The sequence below is a fragment of the Tachysurus fulvidraco genome, chromosome 15, assembly GCF_022655615.1.
Source record: "Tachysurus fulvidraco isolate hzauxx_2018 chromosome 15, HZAU_PFXX_2.0, whole genome shotgun sequence".
In the NCBI taxonomy this organism is placed as follows: Eukaryota; Metazoa; Chordata; class Actinopteri; order Siluriformes; family Bagridae; genus Tachysurus; species Tachysurus fulvidraco.
This window is the reverse complement of record NC_062532.1, coordinates 8,882,146-8,907,800: the sequence shown is the minus strand read 5'-3', so window position 1 is coordinate 8,907,800 and position 25,655 is coordinate 8,882,146. Positions and strand designations below refer to the sequence as shown.

The following is a 25,655-nucleotide window of genomic DNA, read 5'->3' as shown; positions in this document are numbered from 1 at the left end:
CTACTGTAACTCTTAGCTACCAGCACTGCTCGACTGCTCCCACCATCTCTCAGGATAAGAGGTACACAACAAGACGCTTTTCTGTTCTGGAACCGAGATTGTGGAATGAACTTCCCCTAGGGGACCGGAAAGAATAATATGGGTTACTGTATTGCTCCTGTCAGCTCAAACCAATCTGGCCATTTGCTTTTAACCTATCTTGTAAATAAGGCTTACAATTTCCACTCACAGAACTGCTGCTCACCTTTTTGCACTATAAATGTATCATTTTCCAGAAATTCCCAATAGATCTGTAGTTTCTACAATACTATTCCAGTCATAGAGATCACACTTTTCTCCTTTCTAATGTTTGACTGTTTTTATTGTGCTGCTGCCGCATGATTGGTTGATGCTGTTCTATGTACTTGTAAACAAAATTAATGCAACGTGACAATTAAGAAATTGTATGCAAACCATGGAACATAAACAATTATATGGAATAGTTATATTTCAGACCAACTGATTAAGTCACAATACATGTTTTATTTTGATCATTAATTTCTTATTTTTTTAAAAAATTAATGTTTCTTCAGAAAAATTGTGGATTTGTCTTAGACCAGTCTGTCTGATGTGATGCTCCTCAATGTACACATGCCACAAACAATCTTGAAATAGATGCAAATCTCCAGTGAGTCAATATTAATTATTAAGCATGCCTGTTTTCTAAAATAATCTAGACTTAGAAACCCCATGAGAAATCCTTGTTTCCTTCCTCTGCTGATGCAGATTTGATTACACCATGGTTCAACCAAGTTTCTTGACTAACTTCTGAAGGTCATGTAATGGCTGTGTAAATCAAATCTAGCTAATAGTTGTAAATTAAGTAATAAATCCTGGCCTGGATCTATTTTTGGCTCACCCAGTAAACATCACAACATAATCAGTTAATTCCACTACTACTTCCTATATATGTTGGCGGTTAATTGGATGTGTGAAGTATGTAATGTAATTAGATGTGTACAGACAAGGCCTATTGGTTCAGAAAATACACACACTCAAAGTACTGTCTTACCGACTGGTGCTCTCTTTTGGCAGGATGTAGGAAAGTTCAGCCCCTGCACTACTCTCCAGGGTGGCATTGGGCACGTACATGTGAACCAGGCGGCTGATCTCTGACACGTTACACAACGCATCCTTTACTATCACCATATGGTAGCCAGCACCTGAGAAACATATGCAAATTAATGTGTAACAGTTACACACAGTATATACACTAGTCTATGATGCTTTTAGTCATTTATATTACATTGTTAGTTGAAAGCAAAGTCATTTTAACTTTAAATGAATATTTAAGAAAACCCCATCACCCCACCACAAGTTTATATCACACACCGTATTTGTTCTTGAGGAACAGAGGTGAGCCACAGCATTGGAGTTCCCCACCAGCCATGATAGCAATGCGGTCTCCCAGTAGGTCAGCCTCGTCCATGAAGTGTGTGGTAAGAAGGATGGTGCGACCTCGTTTCTCACCCTGCAACAAATCCCATGTGGCCCGTCTGGCTGATGGGTCCATGCCAGAGGTAGGCTCGTCCAGCATCACCACCTACAAAGTAAAAGTCAGGAAAAGTGACTCTTCCTACAACAATAATTCCATAATGACATGGAAAATCAGAAATGTGCAGTCTCCTAAAACCTAATCAGTATTAGTATGTAAGCATGGATTATAACAAGAGAATTAATATTGGTCATTGAAAGACTGCATTAAAAGAAAAACTGCTGGTGTCACTGATATCAAACAGATCAATAAGACTTTGAACAACAAATAAAGTCATACACTTCAGCAGATCCATCAGCCTTTATCAACACCATGATAATGATTAGTATCAGCTGTCTGTTCTCAGTAAGCCAAAAACACGTCAGTGAAGCATGTGACATTTATTCATCATAGTCATGTACAATCTGAAAACAATGGCTGACCTTTGAGTCTCCTATAAGTGCAATTCCGATAGAAAGCTTGCGTTTCATTCCACCTGAAAGGGTCTTTGACCGTGCACTCCTCTTATCCCCCAGGTTTAGAATACGGATGATGCGGTCCACCTCATCTGGGATCTTCTCACGGGGGTAGCCCTTCAGCTGAACAAATTAAGTAGAATTAATGGAAGTCAAAAAGAGACAGGCAGCAAAAAGAGTAACAAACAAAATAAGAGATATGATTACATACAGCTAGGCAAATTACAATCAAATTCAGTTTTTCACAACTCCATTTATTTCATATTACCATGCATTTTCTGTGTTAAGGCAATTAGGGTATCTATTTTAATGCCATGTCATTTTATTTCCAGGTCATTTCATAATAATGGCAGTAAAGAGATATTAAATACAAAAGATTTTCAGTCGGCCAAAAGTTTCATACACTTTTTTTAGTATTGCAGCTTCCACAAGCTTCTTGCTACTTCCTACTTTGTGGGAATTTCTGCTCAGAACTGGAATGTCTCAGACAGGATTGTGGGCCTCCTGAAGCCACATTTGGGAGATCCATTTGCAACCAAGTTTAAACTTGTATTGAGGCATTGATTTAATACATCTAGTTAAAACTCACGTGGCACCAGGACACCCTAGGTCGGAGGTCGATGATCAACTTTGTGGTTGTTTCATAAGACCTCCGGCGTATGTCTTGGACACTCGGGTAAAGAGAGGGCCAGAGTTGTCAACTGATCACCACCTGGTTGGATCCGATGGCGGGGGAGGAAGTTGGACAGACTTGGCAGACCCAAACGTACTGTGAGGGTCTGCTGGGAACGTTTGGCAGAGTCTCCGGTCAGAAAGATCTTCAACTCCCACCTCCAGCAGAGCTTCAACCAGATCCCAAGGGAGGTTGGAGACATTGAGTCTGAGTGGACCATGTTTTCCACCTCCATTGTCGACGCGGCTGCTTGGAGCTGTGGCCGTAAGGTCTCCGGTGTCTGTCGTGGTGGCAATCCCCGTACCCGGTGGTGGACCCCGGAAGTAAGGGATGTCGTCAAGCTGAAGAAGGAGTCCTATCGAGCCTGGTTGGCTCGGGGGACTCCGGAGGCAGCTGATAGGTACCGGAGGGCCAAGTGAGCTTCAGCCTGGGTGGTTGCGGAGGCGAAAACTCGGGTCTGGGAGGAGTTCGGTGAGGTCATGGAGAAGGACTATCGGTTGGCCCCAAAGAAATTCTGGCAAACCGTCCGGCACCTAAGGAGGGGGAAGCAGTGCCCTGCCCACACTGTTTACAGTGGGAGTGGGAATCTGCTGACTTCGACTGGGGACATTCTCGGACGGTGGAAGGAGTACTTCGAGGATCTCCTCAACCCCACCGACATGTCTTCCACAGAGGAAGCATAGGCCGAGGGCTCGGTTGTGGACTCGTCGATCCCCCAAGCTGAGGTCACTGAGGTAGTTGAGACGCTCCTCAGTGGAAAGGCACCGAGGGTGGATGAGATCCGCCCTGAGTACCTCAAGTCTCTGGATGTTGTGGGGCTGTCTTGGTTGACACACCTCTGCAACATCTCGTGGCGGCTGGGGACAGTGCCTCTGGACTGGCAGACTGTGGTGGTGGTCCCTCTGTCCACATGTGCTTTGTGGATTTGGAGAAGGCATTCGACTGTGTCCCTCGTGGTGACCTGTGGGGGGTGCTCTGGGAGTATGGGGTCTGGGGCCCTCTGCTAAGGGCTGTCCGGTCCCTATATGACCGGAGTAGGAGTTTGGTTCGCATAGCCGGCAGTAAGTCAGACTTGTTCCCAGTGCGTGTTGGACTCCGACAGGGCTGCCCTTTGTCACCGGTCCTGTTTATTATTTATATGGACAGGATTTCTAGGAGCAGTCGGGGGCTGGAGGGAGTCCATTTTGGGGACCACAGGATTTCATCTCTGCTTTTTGCAAATGATGTTGTCCTGTTGGCTTCCTCAAATCAGGACCTTCAGTGTGCACTGGGACAGTTTGCAGCCGAGTGTGAAGCAGCGGGGATGAGAATCAGCACCTCCAAGTCCGTGGCCATGGTTCTCAGCCGGAAAAGGGTGGCTTGTCCTTCAGGTTGGCGGAGAGCTCCTGCCTCACGTAGAAGAGTTTAAGTATCTTGGGGTCTTGTTCACGAGTGAGGGAAGGATGGAGCGGGAGATCGACAGGCGGATCGGTGTATCTTCTGCAGTGATGCGGTCGATATACTGGTCTGTTGTGGTGAAGAAAGAGCTGAGAGAGGAGTCAGCTGAGGTGGCTCGGGCATTTGTTTCGGATGCCTCCTGGACGCCTCCCTGGGGAGGTGTTCCGTGCATGTCCAACCGGGAGGAGGCCCAGGGGAAGACCTAGGACACGCTGGAGGGACTATGTATCTCGGCTGGTCTGGGAACGCCTTGGTATTCCCCCAGAAGAACTGTAGGAAGTGTCTGGGGAGAGGGAAGTCTGGGCATCCCTGCTTAGTCTGCTGCCCCGTCCCCGGATAAGCGGGGGTAAGGATGGATGGATGGATGGATGGATGGATGGATGGATGGATGGATGGATGGATGGATGGATAAAACCCCTTCCTTATGAGTCCAGTCTAATTGAGGCTTAAGGGGCCAGCAATGGCAGCTTTGTGGACCTGGGATTCAAACCTTCTAATCAGTAGTCCAACATCTTAACCACTGAGCTACCACATCCCACATGTGAGTTTTCGTTTCTTGGAGTTCAGTTGCAAAAATTTCAGAACAAAATTTCAACACTGGGAGGTTAGTTTAAATGTATTGAATTATGTTGTAGCTTTCATTATTTTCACAGTATTTTGTTAATTTATACCTCATTTGTACAACTGCAAATGTAAGATATGAAGCAACAGCTTCATAAAGCTTCAACAGACTATCAACAACAAAGCTGAATGAATGAGAAATTGTTGTTAATAATAATAATAATAATTATTATTATTATTATTATTATTATTATTATTATAGGTAGCTATTTTGCTACAATATACCAAGCTAAATGCAATATACCATAGCTAAATGCAATTTCTTACTGTACCACATTTACTATTACTGTACATTTTGACATGCAATATTTTTTATAGTTTCATTTCATGTTGTAGATCATTAACTAAACAAGTTAGTTCCTGTTATCCTGACAAGCATATAATTCCTGTTCCTATTATCAATTAGTTCATGCTGTCAATAATCACAACCTCACTTGTCATATGTTCTCTTCAAGTTGACAAGACAAATAAACTGCAGCTTTTCATATTACCAAAAAACCTTACTAACATTACAAAAAAGTGTAGACACCAGGACTCCTTTTATAAATGGTAAAACAGATATCTCTTTACAGAAAGGTTAAAAGCCTTTTTATGGACTGATATTGAGAATAAGCTATTACTCATGTATATGATAGAATATTAGAATAGAACAGTCAACACTAGTACTTGTCATGGTCATGCTGTTAAAGTAAATGAATACCTTCTGACCAGTCAGATTCGGTGGAAAAAGCAGCTGTAAATATGCCATACGTTTTTGGGAAAAATGTAGTACACAGTGTTGTTTAAGGAACTTACGAACATATTCAGGACATTTCCAGTTTAAGGGAAAACTAAACACATAATGAATTTTTCTGGTATTGTAAAAAAGTCAACAAAGACATGCCAGCTATAATGAGCAGCTATAATCTCATGAGATTATTGTATTGCACACCATTGGGTGTCTTACTGCTAATAGAAAAAAATAAAAAGACAAAGCAATATGATAAAATCTAAAGAACAAGCAATCATATAATTGGTATAAATATTGGTTTCTAAGCAACATAACAAAAAAGGTTAGAGGATAAAAAGAACAACGGGTTTAGTGTGACAGTATTATTAGTTTACAGCCAGGGCCATTGATGCAGAATTCAGTTAGTGTGATGCAGACACAGGTGTGTATACTGAGAATTTTACAACAGCTTCAACAATAACTGTCAGTTACGATAACTGTGACACTGTAACAAGCCAATACCAACCATACAAAGTTAATCTTTACATTTGCAGTGCCTTATTTACCTTTATATTATTTATATTTACATGTGTGTGTCTGCATGTCTGTATGTTTGTTAGGGGTAACAATTTAAAATGGTCCTTGCAAACTAATGTCATAGGATGTCATAAAATAATGGAGTTACTATGAATGGATTTTTCATTTCTGTGGATAAAAGAAGCAAAAAAGTTACCTGGGCGTAAAAAAGCAGATGCTCCCGAACCGTGAGGTTGTCGAAAAGCACATCATGCTGTGGACAAAGGCCTAGGCTGCGGCGTATCAGTGTCATATCCTGGCATATATCATAGCCATTAATGTAAGCTCTGCCGCTGCTGGGAGGAAACAAGCCTGGAAGAAAACAAGAAATAACACACTGAACGAGACAGAGCAAGCACCAAATAATATTAGACTGACTGGAAGGACAGAGAAGCTGAGGATTTAGATGTCTGATCTCTTTCACAGTATCCACTGATTTAAATCAAGTTAAGCAGCTCACCAGTCAGCATTGACAGTGTGGTAGTCTTTCCAGCTCCGTTGTGCCCTAGAAGCACCGTGATCTGGCCTTCAAACATACTTAATGTGAGATCCTTCACAGCTTCTTTAGTCTTATTGCCCATTTTAAAAACCTGCCGTGGAGAAAAGCTGTTTTACAGATCATAGAGACAAGGATAGGGGCTTTAAAAATAAAACAGCCCACGTGAAAGTCATAGTGACTGTGTTTAGATACAAGACAACACTGCCCTCCAAAGATCACACACACTTTGTACAGTACCTTGGCCAGGTGCTTGATTTTAACCCCCGAGACTAATCCAGTTGGCTCTTCTTCAATGAATTCCCCTTTCAGCGCTTTTTCTGCATCCTCTTCGTCCTCCTTCTCCTTCAGCAGGGCAACCCGAGGGCTGTTGCACCAGTATGAGGGCTGTGGCAGCAAATGTTACACATTATAAAAATATCTATACTATTAAAAAAGAAATTCTGGACCAAATATGTGGTCCAAATTCAGTGTTATTTGATTCTTTTGAACCCAAGTGCATTTGTGTTAATCTTACATCATCACAAACATGCAATTTTATCTTTTATTATCTTGGTGCTGTATGTGCATTAAGGCACCTATCTTCGGTGTCTCTCAGTGTTCCACTGCCTCTCATGGACATAAAAATTAACTGATGATCATCGGATAGAACACATGCAAATGTTACATTACTTCCTGAACAAGTGCAGACCCGGGTATAAGTTAAGTTCACATTCACAAGTGCACAGAACCAGTGCAACCTCCTATAGATAGACTTCCGGTCCACACAACAGCTTCACATTGCCAGTTCTTCATGCAAATCCTGTTATTATTCAGAATAAACTGCCAGTTTTCAAATATAATACTGTTTCTAGGAACAACTCATTCACAGGGGCTTGTATGGCAAAAGCTCCACATCTGATAGTCTAATACTAAAAACAATATGAATTTTTTCATTCATTCATTCATTTTCTACCGCTATATCCGAACTTCTCGGGTCACGGGGAGCCTGTGCCTATCTCAGGCGTCATCGGGCATCAAGGCAGGATACACCCTGGACGGAGTGCCAACCCATCGCAGGGCACACACACTCTCATTCACTCACACACTACGGACAATTTTCCAGAGATGCCAATCAACCTACCATGCATGTCTTTGGACCGGGGGAGGAAACCGGAGTACCCGGAGGAAACCCCCGAAGCACGGGGAGAACATGCAAACTCCGCACACACAAGGCGGAGGCGGGAATCGAACCCCGACCCTGGCGGTGTGAGGCGAACGTGCTACCCACTAAGCCACTGTGCCCCCCAATATGAATTTTTTAATATATATTATTGTTTAACAAAGAAAGACATATGATTGTTAATATGATCCATAAAAGAGATGTATTATATTCGTGGGAGTTTCCTCCAGGCTTCCTGAGACCCACTAGGATAAACGATGTAGAGAATGGATGGATGGATGGATGGATGGATGGAGGGATGGAGACTCATGTGTCTATGTTTTGCAGTTAGTATGTTTACCAAATTGAAAGTCATCAGACCAGAGAAGTTTCTGATTGCTTGTTAACCATGACAAGTTGCTATTTTTGTCCTGTTAACTAAAAGTAGATACTGGTTATAAAACCTGCCTATAACTGTTAGAAAACTTTGGGGTTGTAACTTTAACTCTATTAATTAAGTTATAGGAAAATAATCAGTGATAATGTGCACCAAATAAATAATGTGCTTCACTGCCATTTTTTCCTAAGATAAACATATAAACCATGGGATCCTAGAAGCGGACTGCAGTTTATTCCAGTAAAGAGCATGTGTGAATGGCTGACAAAAGAGGAAGAAAAAGCAAAAAACTAGAAATGAGGTAAATCATTTCCAGTCATGTTTTTTTTTTTGCCCAATACATTTCTAGATATGGTCTGGTCAGTATAAATGAGCACATACTTAAACATACAGTTCAACAAGTCAATGGAGTTAGCAAAAATGCAAATATTTTAGAATGTTTTCAGCAGATGAGCTTACACCCATATTTTGGAGAAAGGGCTTGGGTGAAATCACTCCTTGTCTAAGTTCATCCTGTATTATAATATGTCCATTTTATGGAAGGATATCTTTACAGAGCAATTATGTTTTCAACACAAACTGCATTTAGCAAAATAATCTGTACTCTGTAATGAGGATCATGAAAGAGAACACCATTTACATAGGATAGGATCTTGCATGGAGAAGTTTAACTTAAATTTAAATTTACATGCATTAAGGTCTCAGAACTTAAACACCACGTACCAACGCGAAAAAGTACCATGGCCGTGGTACTCCATACTCGCCGGGAAAAACTGCCTCGATGTACCAGGTCACCAGTATGTACAGTATAGTGTCGAGAAGTAAAAGCCCAAGAACCTGAGCCAGTGAAAAGTCATCATCCACAGTCACAGGCTCAAACAGATTACTCCACTGGATCCCTATGCCTGTTTGGCAAACAAGGTGTAGAAATCCACATTGATGGAATAATTGCATTGGAGACTGAGGGATTAAGCAATAATCAATTATAAAGAATAAATAAAATTATGGAGTTTTACCTTTGCCTTCAAACATGCCGATAAGTTGAGCACCCATAGCCATGGCCACATTGGAGATGAGACAAGCAGACACCTTCTGAGCATGGGAAAGCAGGTCATAGCGTGGCCACAGAAAGAGGTATGGCAGGTAGCTAAAAAAGTAGAGGAAACCACTTGCTGCTGCTGCAACATTAGCTGAGAGAGAGAGAGAGAGAGAGAGAGAGAGAGAGAGAGAGAGAGAGAGAGAGAGAGAGAGAGAGAGAGAGAGAAAACACAAATCATTCAGGTTAGATTTAGATGAGACCTATCTGTCAATCAGTCAATCTCCTGATCCATCTGTCTGTTTTTCTGTCTAAACTTTTTCCGATCAAGAGTATGTTTGGACCATTACACACATGAGAGTCTTCCTTATTTGTCCTTGGACAAATCTCTTTTACTCCTCTGAAACTGGAGATCTAAAACTGGCTTTACAGCAGATTTGTACAGAGGAGCTTTCCGGACATGCTGACTATATCGACCCTTTGCAGTTGTGTGGGCCTTTATGCATGTAGAATTTTTATGAATTTTGAGCCTCTATGAGTGAGTTTGATTATAATGAACAGTGCACATTCGTTTAATCTTTTTTTGAATTGTGTACAGATCCTGTAATACAAGTTTGCCTTTATGGCTTGAGCGATTTGTCTCTTAATAACGTCTGCCGTTAGGAAATAGGCGCTTCCTCTGGAACAAAATCCAGACCCGAACGAGGGGATAACAGACAGATGGGTTTTATTTAGAAAAGAAAAAAAGGCCATAAGGAAAACACTAGGAAGAAAACTTTGCTACAACAATACAAAAACAAGGAAACAAAAAGAGAAACACAACTTCAATGACTCAGCAAACAATACATGTAAGATAACTGGTATAAATGGGAGGTAATTAGAGAAACATAAGGGACAGGTGTGTACAGGCAGGAAGGGGAAACGGATCGGGCAGGGCAAACACATGTGAGTACAAAACACACATGGTGCAAGACATAAAAAATCCTCTGCTAGAACTCTCCCTGGTGTACAAGCAGGAAATAGTCCAAGCCATCTCTGATATCTGGACTTTAATGGCTTTGTACATTCCACATCCAATAACTCACCACATAAAGAACCTGCACAACCCATGCCTGTCTTCAAAACTGGCAGATTGTGTTTTGTGTACACACAAACAGACCCACTTCAAGTAGATGTGATATTCTATATATTTTAGGCCCTCTACTATAAATATTAACATCCAGTAAACTACACACTCCTTTCTGTTTCCTGCAATGATGTGACAGAGTCACAGGTGCAAATAAGAGGGGAACAAAAAAAAAAAAAAAAAAAAAGAACAGCATGATGGAGGCCTTGTGCTACAGAAAATGAAAATTGCTTTCTAGGTTATTTTTATACCCACATGCAAGGGCAAGCACAAAAAGGTTTTCAGGGCCTCCATACACTTCACATTGTGCCATTCTGAGCTAGAACAGGCTGAACAGAGACAGCGCAGATATTTATTAAATCCCATTTGCAGCCAGTATTCTGGCTGTAGGAGGAACTGGGGAGTGATTCACCCTTTCACCGACTAGAAGAAAGGAAATTGCTCTTCTTTACGAAAAGACAGTCCTGTATTACATTATACAAAAGTGATGCATGTCAGCTTCTTTTGACACAAAAGTAATTCATTTAGAAGCAGGGACTATTTAGCTGAACAGCAAAACATTTATTTTTCTTTAACAAAAATCATCCACTAAGACAAAAAATGGAATTTATGAAAAAGGTCAATGAATTGTAATGAAATTAAAATACTACTGCATTAACAGAATTTAAATAAATTACCTCAAAACCCACACATCTGTATTTACATTTTAAATTAACCTAATGTGACTAGATTTATTTCGGTGTTCATTTTAAAATCAGCTATCACCTATTTCATGTGTGTCAATCACAAATGCAGGTTTAATAGTTCAGATTGCAGATATAGATTAAAAACTGTATTGTCCTGTGTATAGTTCGATAGCGTGGGAAATTTACTTCAGGAAAAAGCAAAACCTAAGCATCAGGGCAACCAAGGAATAAGGAAAGGTGATCAAAGGTGACTAGCTGGTTATTCTTAGCTGGTTATGCTGGTTAGTCACCATTTTTTTTTCATCTAAAATGAGTGCTAGCTTGCATAATGTAATTCACTTGAATTGGCAGCATTTTTGGAAAAGCCTTGGTGTACCTGCACGACTAAGCTTCCCTTCACAGCCTTCCATTCCCCAGGAACCAGCAAGTCTATGTAACCACTTGTAACCTGATAGATTCTTAGTGAATTATACATACAGGAGCTAGAGCAGTGGTGTTCAAACCAGTCCAGTTCATCTATGTCTCTACAACACAGAAAGACAGACAAAAAGGATCTGGCCCTGAGGATTGGTTTGAGTTCCAAAAAAGCTACCAAACACCTCAGGACCTCCCAATAGATTATATTATTAATACATAACAATCAGTCTGGTTCATTCTCCTTTTCTTTCTTCCCTATCTGGAGTAAGGTAGACATTTTTGAAACATGATATCCTCTTTTGTCTGAAAGCTAGTGCACAGGTCCAGCAGAACCACAGAAGCCATTTAAAATATTATCTGACGACATTAGCAAGGAAGCCATAAATCTGTAGCAGAATAAAAATGAGACGCCTACTTGTACTTTTGTTCATTTGTGTTGGACATGATTCCAGTCCAATGTTCATGACCTCTATTGAAGATTTTTAAACAGCTGAAAGTACAAACAGTGTTCCACGTGGTCCTGTTAATCATCTTCTAAATGGACATTTTAATCTGGATTATTGGTCATTTTAATCCATCCATCCATCCATCCATCCATCCATCCAATTCTACTGGGTTATAGGGAACCTGGAGCTTATCCCAAGAGACTCAGGGCACAACGCAGAGTGCAGAGTGCCAATAGAAATGTCAGTCTATTACAGGACAAAACTGCATACACACTCACAAACCATTCACACACTACGGACAATTTAAACATGCCAATACAGTGCTTTGGGCTGGGGAGAAAACCGAAGTACCCAGATGAAACCCCAGATGAATGGGAAGAATATGCAAACTCCACATACATGGCAAAGGCGGGAACCAAATACCCCAACCCTGTAGGGGTGAGACGAACGTGCTAAGCACCAAGCCATCTTCATTTTAATTCTTTGTCTGTAAACTGCATGGGATGATTTGGTCCTCTCCCCTGTCAACACTTAACAGTCATGTATCTGAGTTCAGGTATGTGGAAGAGAAAAGTTAGATGTTCAGGTGTTTTATACAAGATCAAAATCAGTTGATGCAATGACTGGTAACTTGCACGTTTTAAACTCCCTGTTTGTAGTTATTGCATTATAAGGAAGAGCTAACTAGCTTCCGAACTTGGAAGAATATTGTAAGCATATAAGGGGAAAAATGCCTTGTTATATGAAGGCTTTAAAAAATGGAAAACAGTATTTTGCTATTCTTTTATCTTTGAAGTATCCAAATGTGACCATATTACATGTAAATCCCTCAGTCTAACTAAAAAGGAATACATTATAGCTGCTTAAAATGTAGCCAACTTGGTATTAATCATTATCACACCAAATTGATCTGTGTTTGTGTGAATGAATGTGAGGTTAACATATGACTTACTGTATAAGATAAACGCCCTTTTCATTCTGGATTAGATCAATCACTGTGTTTGCAGAAGTACTGAACAAATCGAAGTACCCCCACTGTGCTAAGCAATAAGATCTTTCATGTTTTCTTCTTATTTTCTGTGTTTTTTAATTGATTATTCAAGACAAGTATTTGATCTGACCGAAAGAAACCCTGCTTGTAAAAGAATAAGAAAGTTGAAAAAAATTAAATTAAAGATTTCATCAGGCCGAAAGCCTCTGAACCTTGCAAAGTTATTCCATTAATTGGGCATTTCCTTCAATTTCCCTTAAAGATTTCGTCATAAGTATTCAATTCAGTATTCAATGCAGAATAAATCATTCAGTTATAAATGTTCACAACAACCTTGACCTGGCCTTGAAAAAACTATAGCTCTAAGTATGTCAGAATAAATAATGAACTGAGGCCAAACAGCTACAGTGATGGAACAAGATTCACCTAAATTAGCTGTTCATGATCAAAAATGGTGGTGCTGACCAAAAAAAACAGGTGCTGGTTCTTGTGTTAAAATTAATGATTCGCAAAGGGATTCACACAGTTATACATAATCTCTCTAAAAAAATACTATTTCCCCATGGGGATTAATACAGTATTCTGAAAATAAAATTACCTCTGGAGAAGAATGAGCTGACCATGAAACAGAAGCTGATGGTAGCCACGGTAAATACAAGGAGGAAGACGAAGACTAGTGTAGGGTCACTATGCATCAGCACTGCTCCGTTTGGACTCACCTTTCATATAAAAAACACAGACAGAAATGCAGACTCATACAGAGATATCCAGATTCATTGCTTTCATGTGTCTCCCTTTGTAAAGTTTGTTTCATTTTATCATAACTTCATGTGGTACTAATCTGTACCATTTCTGATGATCAGCACAAAAACTGAAGCTGGAAAAAAACTCACTAGAAGACTTATTCTTAAATGGATACTGTGACCCAACACTAAGTAAACAACATTACAGCATTATGAAGCCAGTGATGGCAAAGAAAACTCACCTGGACACAGAAGAGCACAGTGACAAAGAAGATTGAGATGGAGAGGAAAATAAAGAACATGAAGAACCAGGCAGTCCAGTGCAGCCAGTTGCTCAGGCCCATCATTCTCATGTATTCCTAAAAAATACATTGTAAAAAAAAAAACCTTGTCTTATACAGAAAGCCAATCACACAACACAATCATAACAGATAAATGGCATGATAATGCATCTTCTTCACCCGTTTTACAGACACACCTTGAGTTTTCTTTCCTTTTCCTGCACTATGGCTCTGACAATGTTGAGAGATGTGTAGGTGAAGCTGAGTACAAGCAGGAGGGGTAGCTGGTTTTGGATGGCCAGGATAAAGACATCATAGATGAAAGCTGGGTAAGGGAAGCGTGACAGTACGACACGTGTCTGAGTGAAGAGGGCGGTTGCTGCTGTCCTGTTGTAGGCTTTCATGATGGCTCGGTCCACAGCATGCTGGATCATTAGGAATCCTTCACGGTAATAACCTTTTTACATATGACAGCAAGATTTGTTTTGTTACTCTACTAAAGCAATGATAAATGCCTTCTTTTTAATCTAAGGCCAGTACTAATTAATACTTGACGCATCACCAAGAAGAATTTACTTTGCTCACAAGCTTGTGCTGTCTGCATCCAAAAAACACTCTTTCCATCAGGTTTCCATGTCAACCACTAAATGGTTTGACTCCACATTTCAAAGTGAAGATGTTCAAATTACAAAGCTCTTTTATAACATCTCTTAAAGCTTAGTAGACTGAGTCAAACAAATGATTTCTGGTCATTTTTAAAGTAATGTATTCCACATATGTTTTGATGCTACGTTCAAATGTTTTTAACATGGTCCTCTTTCTATTTGTTGTCTTTAGCTTTATGTTTACATTTTGAAGTTTTCACATTGCATTGTTAATGTTTCCTATATCTTGTTAGCATTTCCTATATTATAAAAATGCAGTTTTAATGACATCATAAAAAGTAAAGTCAGGACATCTCTGAAAGACTTATTTTAAAAAGTAGCGGATCGCATTGGTGGTTTTCTGTAATTGTATTTTTTTATTCAATTAACCTTATGAACTGATTTAGATATTGTGCTACTGATTTACAAAGTACAAAGTATAAAGTCTCTTTGAAAGTTGCATAAAACCTCCAACATCATCTTTCACACTTAGATTTTCATAAATTCTCCAGCTTTACTATATAAAATGTAAACGCCCTTCATGTTACCAAATAATACTGAAGCAGTTTTCCTCCATGATAAAGGAAAGGTCAGTAAGAAGCAGCAACCTAGCAAAGCTCTTGAAGAGATTTTCATAACAGTATGTCAGTATTAAATCAAAATAAAATGCTCAGAATAAGATCCATTTAACTTCCCAAATAAGAACACAACACTGTTTGTTAAGTAAGCTTATCTCACCTCAAGTGCTTTTAACAAGTGAACCAGTCAGCAGAACCTTAAAAAAAAGTCCTTACTGCTAGCTGTGGTAGCTATTTGATTGATCAGTGATGACCGTAACCTCATGTTATCAACTGCTTGAGGACTGAAGTGGCAAAGAATTTAAATCACTGACCTGGAGTTCCCCCTTGAGGGTCATGCTGCTCTCGGGGTCCAGGCAGCTGAACGAGGGGGAACAGGCTGGGAGTGTGCCAGTCAAGGTCATTGTTTGGATTCAACTCTGATTTTTCCTTTGGAGGAGCATTTCGGGGGCTGTAGGTGAAACGCAGATGATATCTGACCTGCAAGGGAAAAGAAGGGTAAGAAAATAAGGCAGAGAAAAGAAGAAAAATATCATTAAATAATAGGAGACAATTAAAAAAGACACGTGAAACCCTCAGGAGCATTGATGAAAATTCTGAAATAAAAAGATAGATCTAATCCAAAAACAGTTCTCACACTTAAACCATTCCCCAATGTGACTCTCCTCCAAGGAACCAGTTTGCCTTTACTGCTAATACTGCAGCTTTACATATAAACAAACACCTTAAGAAATCTTTTAAAACAAGTTCCAAAATAATTCAAGCACAATGGCACAACAGGTCAAATTCCTAATCATTACATTTCATGATTACTGATTAAAAACAATAAAACAGTCCATATTTTATTAAGAACTTTTGGGTTTAGCAGAGAGCACAATTCTGGGTTTAAAAGTTCCTCTAGACCTTTACCTGAAGCGGAAGAGGTTCATCATCTTGAGTAAATGTGTGGTCAAACACCACTGCTGCTAGGATCTTTGCTGATTCAGGGTCTGTTTTCACAAACTCCTCAAACTGATGCTCAGTCTCAAACCCACGCACTGGAAAAAAAAGAAAGCAAGAATATACTATAGTTATCAAACTCCAGAGAACATCTAACAATGTCTACATTACTGTAGCTCAACCTTGCCATTATTCTCAGCCACTAAGGATACTAAGATTTCTATTTAGAAGGAAGTGTGTTAAATTATTAGAGGTTAGTAAATCATGTTAAAAAAGGCATTTTTTATTAAAGCTGCAATATGCAGTGGTTTGTTTATTTAATTCATAAAATTTTAATACCTAAAAATGTTAATTTAACTGTTAAATTAAAGCTGTTGCGTTTTGGCACTAATGTGGCAGAATTCATGCACACAACATCCATCATCATGGCACAAGGTGCTGTAAAACCAATATTTAATTAAATGCATTAACATAAAAACAGGTAGAACACGGACAAGTACCTCTTGCAAATTAGGGAAATAATGAGAAAAAAAATGCTCTCAATAAGAGGTTTCTTTTGTTCTGCTGCCTCGTTTCTCTGTTCATTTTCTATCTGCACCACCTATTCCTCCTATTCCTAAGGTCCAGGCTTGCTTACATTGGAGAGAGTGTATGAGCGAGAGAAAGAAAGCAATGGAGAAAGAAATGATATGTAAACAAAAACTAAAACTGCTATCCAATAGAGCTACAGCGCTCAGCCAACAGGCAATGAAAACAATGAGGACAGACAGGTTCCTGTTTGTTCTCCTCTGTAAAAAAATACTATTTTGCTCTATATGCTTTGAATGCTAGCAATTCAATTGTCCTGCCTGAGGCACATCCAACTGTTTCCCTCATTTTAGTTTGTTCAGGAAAAACAAGTAACACCTGCTTTTCATACGTAGGAAAATAATTATATTAGTTACAGCATATTCTGTGTCAAAAAAAGCTGAACACCTGAACACAAGAAACATTCTAGATATAGTGTAATCTACCAGCTCAGCCTGCAACTCGGCACCACCCCTTAAATAAAAAAGCAATGCAACCTTATACGTGGAGCATCCTGCACAGCTTGTTTTCACCCAAGCAACAAGCTCCATCACATGATCCACTCTATTTGAACTGGACTGACCTGCAATATCAGGAAAACAAGCGTTTTCCCCTTCCTCTTTTCTAGAAACAGACTATAGCAGTCAGCTTATTTCTAAGCAGCTGTAAATTCTGTTATATTATCAGCAAAATGAAAGTCACCTTGTATAAAAAAGCACTTAGTCAGAAGGCAGAATGTTGTATGATGACATGACCTGTGCATAGTCCTTAAAGTGCATTAACTACACACAACACATGGTACTAAACCAGTATGACTCACCATATATCCAGGTTTTTTTTACATTTTCAGGCCAGTTGCACTTGCATCTGTCATCATGAGGTGCTGTGAGCAGCTAGTCCAGTGTGGTGGACCCCTGCTCTTAAAATAGCTTAAATAATGAAGTCTTACATAGAAATAGGACTATGCTTATAGAGCATCATAAGCACTCATGTCTCATGAGGATAGCTGAAATTTATGATGAAAGTCATAAATAGCCATTGTTCTGTTAATAGTTGTTCTAGCAAACATGTGACAATACAACAGCTCCTTGAATCTTCTGTGTAGTAACAACATATTTTCATATAAACAAGTACTAAAATGTCAAAAACAAAAGTTCCCTGTTCATAAAAAGTCATCACATGACATTCCTCGGGCAAGTAACCAGCCATTACCTACAGTGCCTGATCCAGGTGTGTGAGTAGCTGGCAAACACAGACTGAATAATTAAACTGTTTTAACTCTGTAGTGTCCTCACCTGCACTGATGAAGCCCTGTTCCAGGCTGAGCTGCACATCCTCAGCCACTTGGCGTACTATACTGGAATTTGCCGGCACGTAGGCAAGCTGCAGTTTTGAGGGCAGATGAGCAGGAGGCCATTCCAGTGAGAAGCTATCGTAATTTGTTGCATTGGGGTAGTTAGTGAAGGACACCTTCTGACGCAGTACAATTAGGATTGCAGAGAACAGGAGAGGCAGTGTGATCTCCACCAGGGTCACCAAGATTTGACGCTTCTGCAGGAACAATGAGAACATGTAAGGCAGAATGTAAGGAGAAGAAACAAAGTGGAGATAAATAAAGTGGAAAAAACATTACACCACAGTATATACCTGCAATGTAAAATTTCAAACTAGTATACTTAGATGTTCACTGTGGCTGTGTATTGTACCAAATTAACTAGACATGTGAATAGAAGAATGTTGTGCGGAATAACTATTTTTATTCTTGAATATCTTTATCATAATCTATTGACTATGAGAACAAGTTAAGCAGCTATACTGAGAGAAATGCAGCAGTAAGAATGAATCTCATAATAGTAAAAGTTTTCCAGAGTAGCACTGATTGTTCGCATAACAGTGAGGTGAGAACACTGGGTGAGAACATTCTTTCCTGTCCTCCTGTAAAAGGTGGAAAGGTGTTCTCTTCAACCTACAGAGGATGTGGAGATGCTGCTGAAATTCTTGGCTAGGCTGGTGGTGTTCGATAGCATTAGACTGAGCACACAGTCCTGCATGTCTGGTGCTCAAGGTGGTATAGCTAATCTTAACAGACTGACCCCCCAGTCCAAAATTCCATTATCACACAGAGGGAGAAACTCAGATCAGGCTCAGGGTGACTGTGTTAAATTCTGCACTGAGGTCTAAAGAACCAACATAAGTGTCATTTTTGTCGAGGTTGGCCAAAAACAGGTAGACACCAATAGATATTATGTCTTCTGTTGAGCATTAAGGGTAGTAGGCATACTGGAACATATATTAGAGCAGGGGTCCACCACACTGGACTAGCTGCTCAAAGCACCTCATGATAGATGCAAGTGCAACTGGCCAGAAGTTACTGAGGTAGGACACATTGGCACATGGATCGTGGTGGCCAAATGCGTGGTGGCTGATCATCACCTTCCTCGAGCACCTAGCCAGTACATTGCCAGGACCAACAGCCTGTTCACACATGTTCTGTGCATCAACCCCTGAAAGAAAGCATTCAGTGATTATGGGAGCATCACCATCACCTCAAACCTTGCTAGCTAATAGGATTTCTTTACATTTGTTGGAAATGGGAAATTATATGCAATAGAAAAATGGACATATGCCTAATTGTCCTGATAGATCTACATGGTCTACACTGCCATCCACCTACCCATCCATCAAAAAAAAAAGAATAACAAACTGGTGAGATTGGTTGAACTAATATACGAGGGTGAAGCTTATGTTACGATGCCACAAGTGACTTTTACTGCAGGTGATTAAATGGTGATCATGATGCTGATACTCAAGGTGATAACTCTTTTCCTATTTAACTATATAACTACTTAAAATGTTTTGCTTTTTGATGAAAACAAACTTTACTTGGTGCAAAGGGCATGCAAAATGAAAACATATTTCAATTAAAAAACCTACAGTTTTCAAAACAATAATTCCAGAAAATTTAACATGAACTGAATACCAAAAGGCTTACATCATTTTTTGAAATGATATACTACATTTTATACTCAAAAGAGATGAACTCCGATATTGTGGTTTATATTGGTAAACCACAATATTGACAGCAGCAGTAACTACAGAGTTAAGGGTATTATTCTTAACCCTTTTTTTTTATCCTCTTGGGTTTCCTGGCCATCCTTCCTTGAACTTGGTTTCCTAGCAACGCTAAATGCAGCAGCAAGAGGACAGAGGACAAAGAGTGTGGCTCATGTTAGGGGGAAATAGCCAGTCCTCTCACAAGACTCCTGAACGGTCAGTTCAGAAAGCTTAAAATGTCTCTGTCAAGCAAACCGAAATAAAACTGTAGTAACTGCTCACCCCTGTCAGGCGTAGTGCTCGGTTAAAAAACACAGGCATGGCAGGATCATGCTCCAGTGATTCACTCCACTATTGATTTATTGATAGTGTGCATACGTAAATAAAGAACAAATAGGCACCAACCCTATAGCCAAATATTTTACAGGAAAATGTTAGACACTTTCCCAAACATCCCTTACTATGCAAGTAGATAGGTCAAGTTAATTTCTGTTAACTGAAAAAAAAAAACAAAACAAGAAATACTCTATGTGATTTGTTTTAGTAATAACAGGCCTCCCAGATTGCCATTGTAGACCTTATAATCATAAACTATATTAATTAAATTATATTAATAGAAACTATTAATGTTGATTTATCTTCTATTTATTTCAGTGATTGATTTTTTATTATAAACAAATGCTCAGATGGGATAATATGGAAAAATGGGGTTAAATAAATACTAATTAATTAACTTATTTAATTAAGGAAATGGGGCAGCTACTGAACTAAAATGACCATAAAAATAAACATAATCTGAGCTATTTGTACAAGATTTATTTTTTTCCACAATAGACAAACCAGTCTAAAAGAGGATTAAAATTCAGTCAAAGGCCCATTATTGGCAGCTTGGTAGTGCTAGGATATAAAGTCACATCTGTTTGACTGCTGAACCAGAAGTTTAACAACTAAGTCAGCACAGTCTTTAAAACAAGATAGAGCAGTTAATCCTGTCAATCCACCTCAAATGGAGGAAGAAACTCTTTTGCACAGCAGTTGTTTTTTTGTGATAGTTGTGAAATCTCACTGTATCTCAGAGCAATCAATAACACCATTCTCACATCCTCAATAATAATACAGTTCCTGTCTTCTTCCTCTCTTCTGAAGAAACTGCTGACCTGAACTGCTCAGCAGACCACTGGATGACTACTGACATAAATAAAAAACTCTTCACCAAAAGAAGAAGGCCGCTTCACATTCAGGCATACACTTGTTAGGATTTTTAAGCTTTAAGCTGCCTTCCATGCGCTGTTAAATAATTTAAAAATTGACTTAACTCTTACCCAATCCAAAACTACACATTCTGTCATTGTAGTCTTTGTTTATACACTTAGTTCTACACACAAAGCTGTATATTTGGCATGATGTGCTGTAGAGATGACATCATTTTTATCGCTAATGTGAATTTAAATACAGTTGTTAGTAAATAAAGAGTTAGATAAGCATTATTTGGGGCTGAGGAACCTCAATGTTCTGTGTTCTATGAGATGAACAGTGTCTGATTTGTCAACACCTGCTCCACTAAATGTAGTGTGCATCATATAGGTGGAAATAGGTGAATTGTCATCTCTAAACTTGCTTTGTGTCTGAATGTATGTGTCTATGCTGTCCTGTGATGAGAAATGCATCAAAAAATCAACAAAAATTAGTATTTGATCTGAGGAAAAAGTTACAACACCCTATGCCCTAATAGCTAGAGTTTCCACATTGGCTGAATTAACCTCAATGAGACATTTCTTGTAGCCATCTACCAGTTTCTGACATCAACTGGAAGAAAGTTTGTCTCACTCTTCAATTCAGAATTCTTTCAGCTGTGTTTCTGATTGTAGATTCATGCAGTTTGACATAATTTGTGGTTTTTGGAGACTTCTTTAAGCATCCTGCAGTCTGCTCTTGGGGTGAATTTTCTTCAACGTCCTGACCTGGCCATGGTAGCAGTTGTTATAAATTTTCTCTACTTGCAAATGTTTATCAATGTACAAGCCAAGGGAATCCCTGAGCAAGATTTTCAGCAGGGCTAAAAAGCTTACAAGTTTATACAAGTTGATATATTCCGTTTGTCTGAGAATCCTCTTTGCTCCCAAACAGCTGATTAGATAAAGCATTAGCTTAGTTCTGAATCGCCTTTAGCAGATTAAACAGATTTGCTTTCAGCAAGTAATGAACTCGAATGGACTTGAATTCTATGTCACTTAAAGTGTATAGTACACAACTATAAGTATATATAGTGTTTAAATATTTTGCCTTTAAAAATATCTATGATGTATGTTTGTGTTCGACAAAAATCATCATTTCTTCTTTAGAAGCAATTTATTATTGATGTACTATCAACTTTCATTTATTCAGATGTAAACCCAACATGAATAGATGATATTTTACATGCACAAAATTTTCCTTGTTGGATTTTTGACTTGAATGAATTCTGCTGACAGTTATCAGCATATCAAGATAGAAAATCAAGACTCACTTGTTGGAGATAGTTTTTCCAGAGAAGTAGCCCAAACTGTCGCCACACAGCCATGTTTAGTTCACAGCCACTGCTTTTCAACCTAAAAAGAGCAAAAAAAAAACACAATATGCAAAGTTATTTCCAGCAGTTTGTGCTTGGATATTTTGGTCATTTTTACAGAGGCAAACGCTAAGTAAATGTAACAATGTAAATAGTCTGAACTTTCCACTTGTCAATAATTAAATGATCGTGATAATGATGACGATGCTGGTTATGCTGATTAGTAGTATTTTAAATACTGTTATTATTTTTTTGTTAGAAGTCACACCAACACCACCGATTTCAGATTAATCACCTGTGAAGATCTGTTCAATATCATTATCATTTGGAAGGAAAAAAGACACCTTAAATTCGGTTCAAATTCTGAGTTGATAGTTTTGATTTACACTTCTATACTTAGCTAATTCATTTTCATTTTGGTTTCCTGCTTCCTGTATTACCCACAATGCACTTTGACAAACTGCACTAAATTTTTTAATGATTTCGTGTCAGCAGGATTTAGTCCTTGATTCCTCTCCAAGCTTAATAGACTGATGCAGCAGGGCTTTAGTCCTTTAGACTGTCCAGCTCATCTGTACACTCTGCACAAACTGAGGTTTGAAACTCAGGCTAGTTAGTAATCTCAGAGCACAATGGGGTTGCTCGTGGTATTAAAATGAAAGAAAAATCTTTTAAACCTCAGTTTGAGCCGAGTCTCTCGGCACGACTCCACATTCCGTGATTGTAGTCCCCACTACTACACTGGATCTATCATTAACAAGACATGCTGGAAAATGGTGACTGAAAAAAAGAAGTGCTTTCTCATTTGTTCTAAGAGCTAACAGAGAGATTTGACTGTTAGTTTAGTTGCTGCAAACTTATCACAGGAATAACAATTAACAACACAGCTACAAGCAACAAATCAGCAAAAGAATCTCTAAACATATCAGAAATATCTGTATAGATCTAAGTACTGTGAGTTTTGTTCCACTTGCATCACACAACACGTTTATGTTCCACTTGCATCACACAACAAAACACCTTACATTTATTGTTACTGTTATGATTCAGCCCGGACTTTGGCCACGTGCATGTTTGTTATTGTTCCCCGTCACGTGTTTGCCCTGTCCTTGTCTGCCCTGCCCTGTTTCCACGCCTGCTCCTAATTGTATCTGATTGTCTTGTGTATAAATGTGAGCCGCGTTGCCGATGGCAGTGCGGAATCAACTGTTGTCTTTGTCCTGTCTCGTGGTCCCCTTTATTAAACCCTGTTTTTTTTACTATCCTGCGTTTGGGTCCGCTTCCTGCCTCGCGTCATGACAGTTACCAGCTTTTTAAGTCTAAATATTAATCTTCATGTCATTACTCATAACATTACGCTTAAAAGACACAGTCTGCTAAACTATATTTTGTCAGATAATGATAGATAACGGTGAAAACAGTGGGATAATGCTTATATTATTTCTTTAATCAATGTTTATTTATAATAAACTGCTAAATGCATACTGATAAATATGTCCTTCGCTTATCTCAGTCCATTTTCATTGAAAAGTATTGCAATTTACTTCAAGAACTGAAGACTGCTGGAAAATAATGAGTGAGACATGAAGTTTGTTCTCTCTTGCTTTTAGAAGCTTCCTACAGATTCTACCATTAGAGATCCCTGATTTTGTTTTCCTATTAAATGCTTTTGTAACTGACTGTGAGAATAGTGAAAATACAAGACAAAAAAAACAAGAATCTCTACTCAAGTCACAAAAATTCTATATAGACATTAATTGAGTTTTAAGTTAAAAGTTAATTTAATAATCACATAAGTGAACAGTTGTGATGGGAGATTTATAAAATCTTTCACCACCAGATCATCTCATTTATTATAACTTTATTTCGAACAAAACACAAAATCACAATCTCGTCTCATCTCGAGTTGTTCAGGAGGCTCAGGATGTAGAGCATGAAACCACACCCCATTCACCCCAGTCACTACTCAGTGCTCTATTTTGAGACATTTGTCATTTTGTACTTGTGTGAAAGATCTGATGTGATGCACAGCAGGAAGCCCCACAATGCACAAGTGTTGTGTACAAATGATGTCGTCTGCCTTGTAATAAAACGCTTCCTCATTAAAAATGTAAATATAAACGTGGTATTCTGTAAAGCTTTATCTTGTACTAAGCATTTAATAAACTTCATTAAACTGTAATTTGGAAAACAAACAGACGATTTGTTTTCTGTGCATAATCTAGTGACAGTGTGCAGACCGTGCAAAAGCTTGATAGGGTAAAAAAATAATAATAATAATAATAATAATAATAATAATAATTATTATTATTATTATTATTATTATTATTATTATAATTATTATAATATAATAATAACATAATAATGAGCACTGAGCTGCAGTCGATGACTAGAAAACGAAACCATACACAGCTCTATCTTTCTCCAAACTGAACAATAGGTGTGTGTGTGTGTGTGTGTGTGTGTGTGTGTGTGTGTGTGTGTGTGTGTGTGTGTGTGTGTGTGAGAGAGAGAGAGAGAGAGAGAGAGAGAGAGAGAATGAGAATGAGAATGAGAATGAGAGAGAGATTGTCATGTTTGATTTGTGTTTGTTTACAGACAGAGAAAAGGCCCAGAGAGCTGAACACAATGTAAAGCTCTTACCTTCTCTAGGGCCTGTAAGACTGTAAGATGCACTTCATCAGCTGTCCTCTCGGCAGAATTGGCATAAAAAATCCCTCCTTTCAGGATAAAGACGTTAAATAACGACGTGCTTCTCGGCCCTAGTCATCCGGATTGGCGTTCCTGTGTCCGGGCTGTTTTAATAAGATGTTAGAATATATCGACTCTGGAGCAATGACATTGCGCCGGTCTGCGATCATTACACGAACAGTCAACAAATCAAGTCACGTGGGAGGCCAACTGAGGTCACGTGACCAGCCTTATTCCGGGACTCTACAGCTGTGAGCTAGAATGTTAGTTTATACTGTAAACACTTCACTACAAGCATAATGTAGTAATTAATGTAGATCTGCTTTATTTACTTACTGTGCTGCTTGTCAACACGGTTCGTGTAGCATTAAACGTGTCGTGCAGGGAATATGTTAGATGACGTCATTGACTCACGGTAGTATGTCAAAACACACACACACAGAGACACACACGCATACACACACACAGAGAGAGAGAGAGAGAGAGAGAGAGAGAGAGAGAAACACGCATACACACACAGAGAGAGAGAGAGAGAGAGAGAGAGAGAGAAACACGCATACACACACACACAGAGGAGAGAGACACGCATACACAAAGAGACACATACGCAGAGAGAGACACGCATACACAAAGAGACACATACGCAGAGAGAGACACGCATACACAAAGAGACACATACGCAGAGAGAGACACACACAGAGACACACAGACATACAAACACAAACGGACATACAAACGCAGACATACACACACAGAGACACACACAGGCAGTTTTACAGTGCTGTGCTCACTTGAAACTCGAGTATTTCGAACAAAGTAGAACAATCTTTGTATTAAAGTTTTATGCCATAGCGCTGTTGAAATCTTGA

The 25,655-nt window shown here is 39.1% G+C and overlaps 1 protein-coding gene across 1 annotated transcript in view; it reads right to left on the bottom strand.

Annotated features, from left to right (window-relative positions):
* Positions 1–24,957, bottom strand: part of abca3b (ATP-binding cassette, sub-family A (ABC1), member 3b) — a 40,441-nt gene extending 15,484 nt beyond the window's left edge. The window contains exons 1-16 of the mRNA XM_047800582.1: positions 24,739–24,957; positions 22,054–22,135; positions 17,789–18,044; positions 15,897–16,024; positions 15,302–15,467; positions 13,963–14,222; positions 13,727–13,843; positions 13,340–13,460; positions 9,056–9,229; positions 8,763–8,944; positions 6,742–6,888; positions 6,466–6,595; positions 6,163–6,317; positions 1,957–2,112; positions 1,372–1,582; positions 1,052–1,202 (exon numbers count right to left, since the gene is read on the bottom strand). Coding sequence (XP_047656538.1) covers positions 1,052–1,202; positions 1,372–1,582; positions 1,957–2,112; positions 6,163–6,317; positions 6,466–6,595; positions 6,742–6,888; positions 8,763–8,944; positions 9,056–9,229; positions 13,340–13,460; positions 13,727–13,843; positions 13,963–14,222; positions 15,302–15,467; positions 15,897–16,024; positions 17,789–18,044; positions 22,054–22,107 — 2,408 coding nt within the window. The 5' untranslated portion in view covers positions 22,108–22,135; positions 24,739–24,957. The remainder of the gene's footprint in view (positions 1–1,051; positions 1,203–1,371; positions 1,583–1,956; positions 2,113–6,162; positions 6,318–6,465; positions 6,596–6,741; positions 6,889–8,762; positions 8,945–9,055; positions 9,230–13,339; positions 13,461–13,726; positions 13,844–13,962; positions 14,223–15,301; positions 15,468–15,896; positions 16,025–17,788; positions 18,045–22,053; positions 22,136–24,738) is intronic.
* Between the last annotated feature and the right edge of the window lie 698 nt (positions 24,958–25,655).